The sequence below is a fragment of the Apodemus sylvaticus genome, chromosome 15, assembly GCF_947179515.1.
Source record: "Apodemus sylvaticus chromosome 15, mApoSyl1.1, whole genome shotgun sequence".
Taxonomy (NCBI): domain Eukaryota; kingdom Metazoa; phylum Chordata; class Mammalia; order Rodentia; family Muridae; genus Apodemus; species Apodemus sylvaticus.
The window spans coordinates 40556507-40574342 of record NC_067486.1 but is presented as its reverse complement, the minus strand read 5'-3'; the positions used below and the strand labels follow the sequence as shown (position 1 = coordinate 40574342).

Here is a 17836-nt window from a genome sequence, read left to right as displayed (position 1 = left end):
TCCACTCTCATTTATATAAATATACACTCTGGTAATACTCATTGAAAGGACGAGCATTGGCACAAGATGCATCAAGACTGGATTCACAGCACATCCTAACCTGAGGTGATTTGGCTGATGAGTTGATTAGGATGGCTTTGATTGGGCCTGTTAATTAGGGTAGTCCAAAGGGTTCTTTTGATTGCTGGACTTCATTTCTTTGATAACTTGATCTTTGTGGTCATGCTTATGAGGAGGAAGTAGCCAAATAAGAGAATAGACCATGGTGGCTAGCTTTAGGAATGGAATCTATGATTTAGCAAAAAGGAAGTGGAAAAGCAAGGCATACTAGGGCCATGTTTGCTATAACCAGGTCCATTAGAGCACTCCACTTTGTTGCTGTTTGTTTGTTTACTTTGCTTTTTGCTTTTTTTTAATTTTTGTATTTAACAAAACTGAAGTCCTGGAGTTTGTTTTGTTGACCAGGCTGGCCTTGAACTTGCAAAGGTCTTGTCTCTTTCTTCTGAGCACTGTGATTAAATTCATATGCCACCATGCTAAGCAATGAAGCATTTAATTTATTTCTTCCTTTTCTTTATTATTTTTTTAATCTTTTTACACAATAGACAAGGCTGACCTTCAACGTTGAAAGCTTCCTGTGTCTTTGTTGCCAGTGTCATGGTTTTTCTTTTTTAAGTTACTGTTTAATAAGCAATAAAAAATTATTTTCAGAAACAAAAGAAGGTGGGAGAGAAGGCAGTGTTGACATAAACTCTGTATGTATTTAGTTCTCTGGGCTGAGCTTTGACAAGTTCTTCAATATTTTAGTATAGAAGATTTTGTTCTAGTAAATGGTAGACTAAACCCAGATAGTTGATATGTCATACATATAAAAAGTCTCTTCATATAGACGCTTGAGTCTAAAGAGAAGCTATTTGTGATTTGTAGCTCCGAGAAGAAGGAAAATCAGGTTTTTTAAGTGGGATGATTTTGGACATATTAACCATATTCCAGGCTAAGTCTCATGCTCACAGCTGAAAAAACACTGGACTCCATATTCTATCTATCTATCTATCTATCTATCTATCTATCTATCTATCTATCTATCATCTATCTATCTATCTATCTATCTATCTATCTTTTACCTTCTTTTGGTCTTCTAGAGAGAAAGAACATGAAGTTGGATGGGTGGGTTAGGTAGGTGGGAGAAGAAAATGAATATGATTAAAATATTTGAATTTTTAAAGGATAAATAAAACATTATTAAAATAAATTTAAAACAACTTGAAGTTTCCCGTAGTAAGCTTGGCAGATCATGCATTTCTAGGAAGATATTTTTACTTTATGTTTTCAAAGCTATTTTATGAAAGCATAGTTTAGATATTTAGGATTTTTATAAAATTTCTGCCTCATTTATACTTGAATGAAATATTCATTTTCAATAACTTTTTGGACATGTCAATATTTTGCAATGGAGTTAGTGAAGGTTTTAGTATTCCTAATGAACTGCAAACAGGAGAAATCCTTTTTGAAACAAATAGATTTAATAAGTACATTGTTATATGTGGTGGACAAATTAGCAAATGAAAATTTTAAATTCCTCTAGGATTTAATCTTAAAAGTTCAATTATAATAAAAATTATAATAAAAAATTGAACACCAAAACACAGATTAGTGAGAATTTGATATTAAAATGACTAACATTAATAAAAATTATTTCTTATTAGAAAGTAGAATTTCTGTGTGAACAATATTCTTTTGAGAGCTAAATTCAAGGTAAAAATTACATTCAAATGCATATTACCCATCAATTGTGTTACTGAATAAAAAAATAGATTAAAAGCTTTCTTTGGGACCAAGAAACCTGACATCATAAATAAAGGTTATCTCATATGAACTTTAACTCTTAGAATTCATTGGATATATTCAAGATTATGTCTAATTAGATTGTCACACTCATGAGTGTTCCTATAGTTTATTTGAATTGATCCCAGTAGCTTAGCTGCCAGAAATACACTTTATCACATGTGCTTTATGAACAATTTTGATTTAGGGCATTCATCACTTTCTTATTTGTAGACTACAAAATATGTAGCAATTGAAAAGATTAAAATCTGTTGGGATTTCATCATGAAAAACATCATTTATGACCACAGATTGCCAAACCAAAATACTGGTTCTTTAGTGATGAGAATTTGATTCTAAAATACAAATGCCGTGATTAAATAAATTATAGAATTTCATTTCAGGTAAATACTTGGTTTAAAGATATTTAGGATTGTCAGTAATATTGACCTCATTTGTATGTGAATATATTTTCCATCTTTTATAAATACTATGCTAGTATTGATACTTCTAATCTCAAACAAAACAATAAATGATATTACAACATAAATATTAATTTGATAGCCATTTTAATAACTGTAAAATATAATGAACAAATAAAAAAATCCAGGAAAAACTTTAAACCTTTGGAGATTACTTAGTGAATCACTTCACATTCAAATCGTTGAATAAGTTATTTTAAAGGTACTTTCATTCAGACAGCTTATGAATAAATGACTAATACTTAGTGTCAAAATTTTGGAGACTAAAAATATAGCATGTATGAGTACAGAGGCAAAATGGGGGTGAAGATAAAACTATACACAAGAACACAGTTAGGTTCAAAGGAGTGGAAATTCTAAGCAAAGATTTACTAGAAAAGACTTTGCAATGTACTTGAGGTTTTATTTTATTATTTGGGATCAAAATTTTACCAATAATTAATAAAAACCTACCTTTATGTATGCCAGCATACATTTCCTTCATTTGTAGGACTTGTCAAGAAGTTATGACTTCTAACACATCTAGCATTTAAGATTTTGAAGTAAAAGTTAATATTCTAATTTCTTCTGGCATAATTTGAATAAGAAAAGTGGATAATATAAATATGGATATAGATTTACTTGAAGTTCAAGTTTTATTTTCAAAGAGCTGTTACTATTGTCTCTTCATTGCTTTCTTTATTACATTAATTACTTCCTTATTTCTCAGACTATAAATAAATGGGTTTAATAAAGGAATTACTAGAGTATAACAAATAGCAACCGGCATGTTTTTATACTCTTCATTAACTGAACTTGGTCGAATATACATGTAGAGAAGAGACCCATAGAATATTGACACAGACAGGAAGTGGGATGCACAGGTAGATAAAGCTTTGCTTCTTCCCTCCCTGGACTTCATTCTGAATATGGTGAAAAGAATGTAGAAATAAGAAATCAGGACTGTAGTAATGGTAAACATTTGAATTGAACCAGAAAAGATGAGTACCATCAGTTCATTGATATAAGGGTCTACACATGAGAGTTTGTATAGTGGAAGGATATCACAAAAGAAGTGCTTGACTGTGTGAGACCTGCAGAATGTTAACCTGAACAAGAACCCTACGTGAATCATTGAATGCAGGTTTCCAGCTATGTAGGCTCCTGTGGTCATCTGAAGGCAGAGCTTCTTGGACATCATACTGTGGTATTGCAGTGGGTTACATATGGCCACATAGCGGTCATAGGCCATTGCTGCCAGAAGAAAGTAGTTTGCAGTTTCAGCAAGACAGAGAGAGTAGAACTGTGCCATGCATTCATAGAGAGAAATCCTCCTGTCCACAGAAAAGAAGTTCTCTAGCATCTTGGGAGTAATGGCACAGGAGCAGCAGGAGTCCATCAGAGCCAGGTTGCCCAGAAAAATGTACATGGGTGTGTGCAGACGAGGTTCCATGTAGATCAGGGCCACCAGCCCAAGATTCCCCACCATGGTGACCAGATAGATGACAGAGAACACCAGGAACAGAAATATCTTCAGGTCTGGGTGATCTGAGAATCCTATGAGGATGAACTCTGTTGTCAAGGAGTAGTTTTCCTTGGTCATCTTCAGCTTCCCTTTGACAAGTGAGAAGGATGTCAGATTGCAACTCTGGTCTGTCCATTTCCCACTTTACTTTGTATAACAGACAGGGGATTTCTTTTTCAAGTTTACCCACCATCTTTGTAATGAAGCTCTGAAGTTTCTAATTCTTTCCCTTAAAGGATAACCATCTTTGTCTGTCTAAGTTCATTGGACTACTTCATACCTCCAGGGTAGAAAAATAAATTGAAAAAGGGTTACTTTTCTGCAAGCTTGTAAAAACACAAAACATTTTAAGTTACTCAGATTCGGCTTAGTGTCTTCAAATAAATTGTTTTATTTTTCATTTTTCCTCTCAATTTCTCCCCCAAAATTAAAATCAGTTGTATATAAATATGACAAAATTACTTTCATATCTTTCTCATTTTAAAAAGTATCTGAGGTATTTCAAATGTATGTATTAGAGATTGCTGAAAACTTACTAATGCTTATGGGGAGAGATTCATGTTTAATGCAATAACATTGAGATGTTGGAGAAGTAAATCTTCATAGATTATTACATATCAGTTTTCTTAACCCTCTGTCATAAAAACTTTCACAAATAATGACTTTCCCCATGGCAGTATTCATGTTTCCTTTCCCCAAATATCTAAATCCTTCTTCTTTTCAGTTAAAGACATTTTACATGTGAAACTTTTTAATCTAAATTTTAACTCAATTTCCTAGACAACACTAGTGTCATATTCTGAATAGCGGGGTCATATCCTTTTAATCAACAAAGTACATATTTCCTGCATAATTGCATGATTTATGTTGTTTTATTTTTTCCACATATGTGTTTTAATAATTTTTAATTATACTATATGCATTTTGAGCCTTATTGCTACAGGATTCTAAAGTATAATATGTGATGATGTAAAAAAAGATGTAATTCCAACCCGAGCATCAGCTAGTAACCTTGATCAGATGACCTTATTTTCTATATCCTAATAGTGAATTCAAAGGACAGGTTACCTTTTCTCATAGCATTATTACTTTAAGAAGTATCTTGATGATGCAGTTTTCTTGAAATCATCTATGACATCTGGTTCTCATAAACAAGTAACTTGGAAGAGATGGAGGAGAGGAAAGAGTATGACCAAAATACATTATATGGAAAAAATTTAAAGAAAGAAATAAGTTTATTTAATAAAAAGTATCTAAAAGGATTATGTTCAACATCTTCCTTTATGAAGCAAGGACCTTCCTTTATCCTTATGCTTCATTACAATATTGTGATTTTCTACATAACAGTACAGTAGATAAAATCTATTAAATAATCTTGTGTCTTAAATTTGTTTTCAATGCTTAGTCAAAAACTTTTTAAACTTTAAAATAATATTGGAATTCTAGTTTTTTTCCTGTTATCAGTGGTATATTAGGACATATGACCAAAGATAATCATGCTAATTTGAGGGTCTTAATGTCTTTATATATCTATAATCAGAACAATCTAAGAAGACAGTTGAAATTTCCTTGTTCTAATAACTAAGTGCAATACATAAAGTTATCTAACACAGAAATAACTTGCATTACTAGTGAAATATTTTGTGATCTTGTGTATATTCTAAAATCTCATCCTTTCAGAAAGCTAAATTAATTATTGTGTTACACCTCCCTTTATTTGCATACATGTTTCATTTATCAAGAATACCAGAAAAGAATTGAAAGTTAGGAAGAATATAAATAGTAACTAATATATCTGATGACAAAGTTAAAAGAAGAAATAAATTAGAATACCCCTTTTACCTAATTTTATTGAGAGGATTTTTTTCTCGTTGCATTCTTTGCTTGATGTTACTAGTGTCAGAACTCATGATAATATATGTATAATGCTATCAAATGTTTGCATTTAAGAGAATGAAAATCCCAGAGGTGACCTACAAGCCCATGTTAATAATTATGGTCATTAATCTGTAAAGTTTCAAACTTTTCAATCAAGTCCCAAAGGTTTCTCTGCACTGATGCCAGAGTTATTTGGCAGATGAATTTTTTTAATCGATATATTTTTTATTTACATTTCAAATGATTTCCCCTTTTCTAGCCTCCCACTCCCCGAAAGTCCCGTAAGCCCCCTTCTCTCCCACTGTCCTCCCACCCACCCCTTCCCACTTCCTCGTTCTAGTTTTGCCAAATACTGCTTCACTGAGTCTTTCCAGAACAAGGGGCCACTCTTCCTTTCTTCTTGTACCTCATTTGATGTGTGGATTATGTTTTGGGTATTCCAGTTTTCTAGGTTAATATCTACTTATTAGTGAGTGCATACCATCATTCACCTTTTGAGTCTGGGTTTCCTCACTTAGTATGATGTTCTCTAGCTCCATCCATTTGCCTAAGAATTTCATGAATTCATTGTTTCTAATGGCTGAATAGTACTCCATTGTGTAGATATACCACATTTTTTGCATCCACTCTTCTGTTGAGGGATACCTGGGTTCTTTCCAGCATCTGGCAATTATAAATAGGGCTGCTATGATCATAGTAGAACATGTATCCTTATTACATGGTGGGGAATCCTCTGGGTATATGCCCAGGAGTAGTATAGCAGGATCTTCTGGAAGTGAGGTGCCCAGTTTTCGGAGGAACCGCCCGACTGATTTGCAGAGTGGTTGTACCAATTTGCAACCTCACCAGCAATGGAGGAATGTTCCTTTTTCTCCACACCCTCTCCAACACCTGCTGTCTCCTGAATTTTTAATCTTAGCCATTCTGACTGGTGTAAGGTAAAATCTCAGGGTTGTTTTGATTTGCATTTCCCTAATGACTAATGAAGTTGAGCATTTTTTAAGATGCTTCTCTGCCATCCAAAGTTCTTCAGGTGAGAATTCTTTGTTTAACTCTGTACCCCATTTTTTAATAGGGTTGTTTGGTTTTCTGGAGTCTAACTTCTTGAGTTCTTTATATATATTGGATATTAGCCCTCTATCTGATGTAGGATTGGTGAAGATCTTTTCCCAATTTGTTGGTTACCAATTTGTCCTCTTGATGGTGCCCTTTGCCTTACAGAAACTTTGTAATTTTATGATGTCCCATTTGTCAATTCTTGCTCTTAGAGCATACACTATTGGTGTTCTCGTCAGAAACTTTCTCCCTGTACTGATGTCCTCAAGGGTCTTCCCCAGTTTCTCTTCTATTAGCTTCAGAGTGTCTGGCTTTTTGTGGAGGTCCTTGATCCATTTGGATTTGAGCTTAGTACAAGGAGACAAGGATGGATCAATTCGCATTCTTCTGCATGCTGACCTCCAGTTGAACCAGCACCATTTGTTGAAAAGGCTATCTTTTTTCCATTGGATGTTTTCAGCCTCTTTGTCAAGGATCAAGTGGCCATAGGTGTGTGGGTTCATTTCTGGATCTTCAATCCTGTTCCATTGATTCTCCTGCCTGTCACTGTACCAATACCATGCAGTTTTTAACACTATTGCTCTGTAGTATTGCTTGAGGTCAGGGATACTGATTCCCCCAGATTTTCTTTTGTTGCTGAGAATAGTTTTAGCTATCCTGGGTTTTTTGTTGTTCCAGATGAATTTGAGAATTGCTCTTTCTAACTCTGTGAAGAGTTGGGTTGGGATGTTGATGGGTATTGCATTGAATCTGTATAGTGCTTTTGGCAAAATGGCCATTTTAACTATATTGAATCTACTGATCCATGAGCATGGATGTGCACCCAGAGGCAGTCTGGGAGCTCACTGCACAGCTCGCTCCTGTGGCAAGGAGCTTAGGCTTCAGTCCTGAGGCCTCTGGTGGTAGCCCTCAGACCTCTCCGCTTCCTGATCCAGATCAGCCTGGGCGGCAACAGCACATCTCCAGGTCCTGCAAGGGGCAAGAGGGGCTTCCGGGCGGCCAGCGGGGAGAGGTCGGTGTGCTCCTGTGAGTCCAGTGGGCCCCAGCGGGACCCTTCGGGTGTCTGCTTTGGGGTCTGAATGGCCTGGGCAATGGCACCCTGTTTCCGGGCAGTGGAGGGGGTAAGCTGTGCACCAGAGGCCGCCTGGGAGGGGGCAGCTTGCACTGGTGAGTCCAGCACTGACAAGACCAACTGACACCAGTGAGAACTAATGGCAAAAGGCAAACACAGGAATGTCACTAACAGAAATCAAGGCAATATGGCAACATCTGAACCTAATTCTCCTTTACCAACATGTCTTGGATACCCCATAACACCAGTAAAACAAGATTTGGATTTGAAATCACTGGTCATGACGCTGGTACAGGAACACATGAAGGACATACTTAAAGAAATTTAAGAGAAAATGGATAAAAAGTTAGAAGTCCTTGCAAGGGAAACACAAAAATCATTGAAAGAAATCCAGGAGAATACAAAAGCCAATAATGAGGAAACACAAGAAATACAGGAGAACTTTGGTCAACAGGCTGAGGTCATGAAAGAGGAAACACAAAAATCTCTTAAAGAATTACAGGAAAGCACAAACAAGCAAGTGAAGGAGCTAAGCAAAACCATCCAGGATCTAAAATCAGAAGTAGAAACAACTAAGAAAACTCAAAGGGAGACAACTTTGGAGATAGAAAGCCTTGGGAAGAAATCAGTGGACATAGATGCAAATATCAACAACAGAATACAAGAGATAGAAGAAAGAATCTCAGATGCTGAAGATTCCATAGAAACCATGGACTCAACAGTTAAAGAAAATGCAAAATGCAAAAAGCTTGTAACCTAAAATATCCAGGAAATCCAGGACACAATGAGAAGACCAAACCTAAGGATTATAGGCATAGAGGAGAGTGAAGATTTACAACTTAAAGGGCCAGCAAATATCTCCAATAAAATTATGGAAGAAAATTTCCCTAACCTAAAGAGAAAGATGCCCATGAATATACAAGAAGCCTACAGAACTCCAAACAGACTGGACCAGAACAGAAATACTTCCCATCACATAATAATCAAAACACCAAATATTCTAAACAAAGAAAGAATATTAAAGGCAGTAAGAGAAAAAGGCCAAGTAACATATAAAGGAAGACTTATTAGAATCAGAGCAGAATTTTCACCTGAGACTATGAAGGCTAGAAGATCCTGGGCTGATCTCATGCAGACTCTAAGAGAACACAAATGCCAGCCAAAACTACTATATCCAGCAAAACTCTCAATCACCGTAGATGGAGAAACTAAGATATTCCATGACAAAACCAAGTTTACCCAATATCTATCCACAAACCCAGCCCTAAAAAGGATAATAGGAGGAAAACACCAATACAAGGAGGGAAACCTCACCCCGGAAAAAGCAAGATAGTAACCTTTCATCAAACCCAAAAGAAGTTAACCAATCAAATGTAAAAAATAACGTCAAAAATGGGACTTACGGGGAGTGGGGACCCAGAAAAGGGGAAATCATTTGCAATGTAAATAAAAATAAATAAATAATTAAAAAATTTAAAAAAATGACAGGAAGTAACAATCACTATTCCTAAATATCTCTTAACATCAATGGACTCAATGCCCCAATAAAAAGACATAGACTAACTGACTGGATACGTAAACAGGACCCTACATTTTGCTGTTTACAGGAAACACACCTCAGGGTCAAAGACAAACACTACCTTAGAGTAAAAGGCTGGAAGACAATTTTGCAAGCAAACGGTCTCAGGAAACAAGCTGGAGTAGCCATTTTAATATCAGATAAAATTGACATTCAACCTAATGTCATCAAGAGACATGGAATTTGCTGGTCAAAGGAAAAATACAACAAGAAGAACTCTCAATCCTGAACATCTATGCTCCAAATGCAAGGGCACACTCCTTCGTAAAAGAAACTTTATTAAAGCTCAAAGCACACATTGCACCTAACACAATAATTGTGGGTGACTTCAACACTGCACTTTCCCCAATGGACTGATCAGGAAAACAGAAACTTAACAGGGACACAGTGAAACTAATTGAAGCTTTGGACCAATTAGATTTAACAGATATATATAGAACATTCTATCCTAAAGCAAAAGAATATACCTTTTTCTCAGCACCTCATGGTACCTTCTCCAAAATCGACCATATAATTGGTCACAAGACAGACCTCAACAAATATAAGAAGATCGAACTAATCCCATGCCTCCTATCAGATCACTAGGGAGTAAAAATGGTCTTCAATAGCAGCAAAAACAACAGAAAACCCACATACACGGGGAAACTGAACAATATTCTGCTCAATGATACCTTGGTCAAGGAAGAAATAAAGAAAGAAATTAAAGACTTTTTAGAACACAATGAAAATGAAGACACAACATACCCAAATCTATGGGACACAATGAAAGCAGTGCTAAGAGGAAAACTCATAGCCCTGAGTGCCTTCAAAAAGAAAATGGAGAGAGCATACATTACCAGCTTAATGACATACCTGAAAGCCCTGGAACAAAAAGAAGCTATTTCACCCAGGAGGAGTAGAAGGCAGGAAATCATCAAACTCAGGGCTGAAATCAATCAAGTAGAAACAAAGAGAACCATACAAAGAATCAACAAAACCAGGATCTGGTTCTTTGAGAAAATCAACAAGATAGATAAACCTTTAGCCAGACTGACCAAAGGGCACAGAGAAAGTATCCAAATTAACAAACTTAGAAATGAAAAGGGAGATATAACAACGGAAACTGAGGAAATCCAAAAAATCATCATATCCTACTACAAGAGCCTGTACTCAACACAACTGGAGAATCTGGAGGAAATGGACAATTTCCTTGACAGATAACAAATACCAAAATTAAATCAGGACCAAATAGACCATCTAAACAGTCCCATAATGCCTAAAGAAATAGAAGGAGTCATAGAAAGTCTTCCAACCAAAAAAAGCACAGGACCAGATGGTTTCAGTGCAGATTCCTATCAGACCTTCAAAGAAGAGTTAACACCAATACTCTTCAAATTATTCCACAAAATAGAAACAGAAGGAACACTACCCAATTCCTTCTATGAAGCCACAATTACGCTGATACCAAAACCACACAGAGATCCAACAAAGAAAGAGAACTTCAGACCAATCTCCCTTATGAACATCGATGCAAAAATACTCAATAAAATTCTTGCCAACCGAATCCAAGAACACATCAAAATGATCATCCACCATGATCAAGTAGGCTTTATCCCAGGAATGCAGGGTTGGTTCAATATACGGAAATCCATCAATGCAATCCAATACATAAACAAACTCAAAGAAAAAAAAACTACATGGTCATTTCATTGGATGCTGAAAAAGCATTTGTCAAAATTCACCATCCTTTCATGCTTAAAGTCTTGGAAAGAACAGGAATTCAAGGCCCATACCTAAACATAGTAAAAGCAATATACCGCAAACCAGTTGCCAGCATCAAACTAAATGGAGAGAGACTTGAAGCAATCCCACTAAAATCAGGGACTAGACAAGGCTGCCCCCTTTCTCCTTGTCTTTTCAATATTGTACTTGAGGTACTAGCTCGGGCAATTTGGCAACATAAGGAGGTCAAAAGGATACAAATCAGAAAGGAAGAAGTCAAACTATCATTATTTGCAGATGACATGATAGTCTACCTAAGTGACCCAAAAAACTCCACTAGAGAACTCCTACAGCTGATAAACAACTTCAGCAAAGTGGCAGGTTATAAAATCAACTCAAGCAAATCAGTCGCCTTCCTACACTCAAAGGATATGCAGGCTGAGAAAGAAATTAGGGAAATGACCCCCTTCACAATAGCCACAAACAGTATAAACTATCTTGGGGCGACTCTTACCAAACATGTGAAAGATCTGTATGACAAGAACTTCAAGACTCTGAAGAAGGAAATGGAAGAAGACCTCAAAAAATGGGAAAACCTCCCATGCTCATGGATCGGTAGAATTTTTTTAAACTATATTTTCTTGCTGAAGAGTTTCTATCAGTACACAATTACTTTTCAGACCATTTAGCTGAACATTTCATGATTTCACTTTTATTTATTTCTTAATTGTATTTCATTGAGTAAGCATATGGGATTTTTCTTATCCACTCATCTATTGAAGCACATCTAGGTCAATTCCATTTGATGGCTACTGTGAATCAAGCAGTAATGAACACATCTAAGAAATTATCTTTGGTGTAGGATAATATCTGTCATTTTGAGCATATGTAAAGGAATGTTATAGCTGGGTCATAATGGCAGATTTATTTTTCTTTTTTAAAGGAGTCTTGGCATTGATTTCTGATTGACTACATCAATTTGCATTCCCATCAGCAGTGGGTGAGAGTTCCCTTTCTCCAACTCCTTCAGCAGAATTTGTTGTCAGTTGTATAGTTGGTCTTCACTGTAATGGCTGGGGCGAGATTAAATCTCAGTTGCTTTTATTTTTATTTCCCTAATTGCTAAGGATAACGAATACTTTTTAAGGTATTTCTTAGCCATTTTTTCATATTTTATTGCCATAGACTGACCCAGCCAGGGAAGTCTCGACTATGGGGAACCAGGGCTTTGGTACTCAGGAAGGCACAGGTACGGCGAGGTAATGATAAACAGACACACCAGAGAGCAGTTTGAAGCTACTGCAATTTTACTTTTTAGCCAGGCATTTTTATAGTATACTAAGGAACAGGTCGAGGTTGGCACACTTGAGGAACATAAGAAAAGTACATTTCCATTTTATATTAGAACAGTAAGTAGACATGACATGGTGCCCACAGGAATTCTTGCTCTATGACACATGATCAAGAGCCGACTTAGGTCATGAACCTCACACATGTGGCATTGAGTCTAACTTGTGGTTACTTAAAGTTGTGTTAATAATCAGTAGAAGAACCTGGGCCTTCAGGCCAATTTGTATGTTATAAACCTTCTTCTGCCACCAAAATCAGAATGTCTTAAGAATGGGCACATATTCATTACAAGAGTCCTTTGTACTCCCTGGACAGCAAACACCAAGGTGGTCTGGCTCAAGCTAATTTATCTCTATTATCTAAAGAATACTATAGGACCTTCTGCCCTTTAATGCTTTTACCCATTTATTAACTTCTTTATCAAAAGAACCTGTATAGAGCAATAGGTCATCAGTAATCCTATAATTTCTCATACTGTGTTCTTCCTGCTACAAACTCTTCATAACATTCCCTAATATTTCACATTCTTTGCATACTACCTTTGCTAAGGCTAGTAGTAAAAAGTAAAATCTTCTTTCACTAAAGTTCAACATGAGTTCATTTACTTTAGGACTCGGAACAGTAGGCGTAACTGCCACATCCTCTTTTCTATCCACTGAAACATCAAATCCTCCTTCATCAATTAACTAGGTTGTAGGCTGAGATTATGCTGAATAAAGAATTAAGAAAAAGAAGAAGAAAGAAAGAAAGTCACAGTGCAGAACCCATATCCCAGGAAGAACAGTATCTTGGGAAAACATCAAGGCCCTTTTCAATATCAGAGGTGGGCACTCTGCCAAGTACCTCCACGGAGCCTAGCCCCCAGGGGGCACATATCTCCAGTCTGCCTTAATGACTTGATGTCATGTCACACAGACAATACTGGAGATTGTGTGGAGATTTTAATCTCTCTGTTTGTAAATATAGATACACAGATCCTAGCATAATGAAAATATCTAATTGATGTTTTTGTTATACACGTTACATTCCAAAAGTATAAATATATTTATTATATATTCCATGCTATATTTATATACAAAAGAACAAAATTGGGTATAAAATTATAGCTGTATAATTACTCAATTACATTGAATGAAATTAGTGCTCTAGAATTAAGATCTCACTATATCTACCTATCTGTAAAGATATCTTTTTTATACTATTATTTTATTTTTATTATTCATTTTCTTCATTTACATTTCAGATGATATCCCCCTTCCTGTCTTCCTCTCCACCATCCACCCATATTATTCCTTCTCTCTTTCCTCCCCATGCCTCTATGAGGGTGCTCCTCCACCCTCTCTCCCAGTCCCTTGTCACTGCTCTAGCATCCTCCTACATTGGGGGCATCAAAACTCCATAGGAGCAAGGTCCTCACCTCCCATTAATGTTAGATAAGGTCATCCTCTGCTACATATGCATCTGGAGCCATGGATCCCTCCATGTAAACTCTTTGTTTAATGGTTTAATCTATGGGAGCTCTGTTAGTTCAGTTAGTTGATATTGTTCTTCCTATGGTTTTTTCAATTCCCTGCAGTCCTTTTGCTAGTTCTTCCACTGAGGTCCTCAGGCTCCCTTCCATGCTTGACTGTGAGTATCTGTATCTGTATAGGTCAGGAGCTGGTAGAATTTCTTAGGGAGCAGCCATACCAGGCTCCTGTTAGCAAGTGCTTCTCAGCATCAAGAATAGTGTCTGGATTTGGTGTCTGCAGATGGGATGGATCCCTAGGTGGAGCTTTTCTTTCAGTCTCTGTTTGTTCCTGCCTTTACTTTGGGCAGGAACCTTTCTGGGTTAAAATGTTTGAGATGAAGAACCAAAGTTAAGTGAGCTGCAGCCAAGATAGTAGTAACTTAGATGGAGACAACTCAAAGTCTGTCCTACTGGGATGGAAACTTTGGGATCAACTATAAGTAGTTCCAGGAACTAAAAGCACTTCAGGAAAGACCAAGACCAGAAGGAGGAGACTGTGGAGATCTTGGCTGACAAACTCAAACTGACAAAAGGACACATCAGGACTTTGTTCCTTGAAAAGTTTTCTGATGGGGCAGAAACAGTTGTCTAAGGATGGCAAGAATTAGGAAATGTACAGTTACCACTCCACACCAAGAGAGGCCACCATTAATTACCCTGAGCAGTGCTATTAAAATGATACCAGACTCTCTGAAGTTTCAGAAGTCTCGAAGAGGCTTACATTTTCAGAGATGGCACATCACAGGATTTAAAACTCTCTAGATTATGCTCCTTTTTCTAATGCTTTTTCAAGCTCCTTGTTGGGGCAAGGGGTTGTTGTGATTTATTTCTATTGAAGATTCATTAATAATAAAGCTTGCATTCATAGAAACCAAAAACAAAAAAATATTTTGATATGGGAGGGTGGCCCCAAACCTCATGAATAGGCCCATGCCTATCTGTGGGAGATGGTCTCTACTCAACAAGAATGCACAGAGACAGTATTCAATTAGCAGTATCAGAAATGAAAAGGGAGATAAGACAAGAGCAACTGAGGAAATTCAAAAAGTCGTCAGATCCTAGTACAACTTCATGTTAATTATATTGGAGAGATCAGGAATTCAAGTTCCATACCTAAACATAATAAAAGTAATATACAGCAAACCAGTGGCCAACATCAAATTAAACTGAGAGAAACTTGAAGCATTCCCAACAAAATCAGGGATAAGAAAAGAAGGCCCAGTCTCCCCCTATAGATTCACGATAGTAATTGAAGTCCTAGCCAGAGAATGACAGAGCCAAATGTGATCAAAGTGATACACATTGGGATGGAGGAAGTCAAGGTAACACTATTTGAGGATGATAGGCTAGTATATATAAGTGACCTTAAAGATTTCACTGGTGAATTCTTAAACACGATAAACAACTTCAGTAAAGTGACTGGATATAATATTAAGTCAAACAAATCAGTAGCCTTGCTCTATTCAAAGGATAAACAGTCTGAGAAAGAAATTAGGGAAATGACACCCTTCACAATAGTCTCAAACTATATAAAATTCCTTGATGTGACACTAAACAAACAATTGAAAGATCTGTATGACAAGAACTTCAAGTCCTGAAGAAAGAAGTCAAAGAAAGTCTCAGAACATGTAAAAATCTCCAATGCTCGTGGATAGGCAGGATGAACTCAGTAAAAATGGCCATCTTATCAAAAGCAATCTACGGATTCAATGCAATCCCCATCAAATTTTCAACTCAATTCTTCTTAGCCATCTTTTATAGAATGTTAAACTTTAAAAATTCATCTTTTATTCAGTCTTTTCTTTCAAAAAATAATTGAACCAAGAAGGAATAGGAGTTAAGGTACTTGAGAAAAAAACCTTCTTATACAAATTTATGTCTATGAAACTTCATTCACAGGTAACATAGAGACTCGTACACATATAGCAAGCAATAAAATATGATAGAATTATCATTGGTAATTTTTTCAAAATTATATCCCCAAAATGTCCTGGAAATTATTTAAATTTTTTTAAATTTTTTTTATTCGATATAATTTATTTACATTTCAAATGATTTCCCCTTTTCTAGCCCCCCACTCCCCGAAAGCCCTGTAAGCCCTCTTCTCTTCCCCTGTCCTCCCAACCACCCCTTCCCACTTCCCCGTTCTGGTTTTGCCGAATACTGTTTCACTGAGTCTTTCCAGAACCAGGGACCACTCCTCCTTTCTTCTTGTATCTCATTTGATGTGTGGATTATGTTTTGGGTATTCCAGTTTTCTAGGTTAATAACCACTTATTAGTGAGTGCATACCATGATTCACCTTTTGAGTCTGGGTTACCTCACTTAGTATGATGTTCTCTAGCTCCATCCGTTTGCCTAAGAATTTCATAAATTCATTGTTTCTAATGGCTGAATAGTACTCCATTGTGTAGATATACCACATTTTTTGCATCCACTCTTCTGTTGAGGGATACCTGGGTTCTTTCCAGCATCTGGCAATTATAAATAGGGCTGCTATGAACATAGTAGAGCATGTATCCTTATTACATGGTGGGGAATCCTCTGGGTATATGCCCAGGAGTGGTATAGCAGGATCTTCTGGAAGTGAGGTGCCCAGTTTTCGGAGGAACCAACAGACTGATTTCCAGAGTGGTTGTACCAATTTGCAACCCCACCAGCAGTGGAGGAGTGTTCCTCTTTCACCACACCCTCTCCAACACCTGCTGTCTCCTGAATTTTTAATCTTAGCCATTCTGACTGGTGTAAGATGAAATCTTAGGGTTGTTTTGATTTGCATTTCCCTAATGACTAATGAAGTTGAGCATTTTTTAAGATGCTTCTCCGCCATCCGAAGCTCTTCAGGTGAGAATTCTTTGTTTAACTCTGTACCCCATCTTTTAATAGGGTTGTTCGGTTTTCTGGAGTCTAACTTCTTGAGTTCTTTATATATATTGGATATTAGCCCTCTATCTGATGTAGGATTGGTGAAGATCTTTTCCCAATTTGTTGGTTGCCGATCTGTCCTCTGGATGGTGTCCTTTGCCTTACAGAAACTCTGTAACCTTATGAGGTCCCAATTGTCAATTCTTGCTCTTAGAGCATACGCTATTGGTGTTCTGTTCAGAAACTTTCTCCCTGTACCGATGTCCTCAAGGGTCTTCCCCAGTTTCTTTTCTATTAGCTTCAGAGTGTCTGGCTTTATGTGGAGGTCCTTGATCCATTTGGATTTGAGCTTAGTACAAGGAGACAAGAATTGATCAACTCGCATTCTTCTGCATGCTGCCCTCCAGTTGAACCAGCACCATTTGTTGAAAAGGCTATCTTTTTTCCATTGGATGTTTTCAGCCTCTTTGTCGAGGATCAAGTGGCCATAGGTGTGTGGGTTCATTTCTGGATCTTCAGTCCTGTTCCATTGATCCTCCTGCCTGTCACTGTACCAATACCATGCACTTTTTAACACTATTGCTCTGTAGTATTGCTTGAGGTCAGGGATACTGATTCCCCCAGATTTTCTTTTGTTGCTGAGAATAGTTTTAGCTATCCTGGGTTTTTTGTTGTTCCAGATGAATTTGATAATTGCTCTTTCTAACTCTGTGAAGAATTGAGTTGGTATTTTGATGGGTATTGCATTGAATCTGTATATTGCTTTTGGCAAAATGGCCATTTTAACTATATTGATTCTACCGATCCATGAGCATGGGAGGTTTTCCCATATTTTGAGGTCTTCTTCCATTTCCTTCTTCAGAGTCTTGAAGTTCTTGTCATACAGATCTTTCACATGTTTGGTAAGAGTCACCCCAAGATACTTTATACTGTTTGTGGCTATTGTGAAGGGGGTCATTTCCCTAATTTCTTTCTCAGCCTGCTTATCCTTTGAGTATAGGAAGGCCACTGATTT

At 36.8% G+C, this 17836-nt stretch overlaps 1 protein-coding gene across 1 annotated transcript; it reads right to left on the bottom strand.

The window, feature by feature from the left end:
• Positions 1-2961: 2961 nt before the first annotated feature.
• LOC127666120 (olfactory receptor Olfr180-like) lies at positions 2962-3888 on the bottom strand. The gene has a single exon (XM_052158848.1). The coding sequence runs from the start codon at positions 3886-3888 to the stop codon at positions 2962-2964; it is 927 nt and encodes a 308-aa protein (XP_052014808.1).
• Between the last annotated feature and the right edge of the window lie 13948 nt (positions 3889-17836).

Coding starts and splice junctions, on each gene's coding strand:
- LOC127666120 (XM_052158848.1), bottom strand. CDS start 3,888: ATGACCAAGGAAAACTACTCCTTGACAACAGAGTTCATCCTCATAGGA.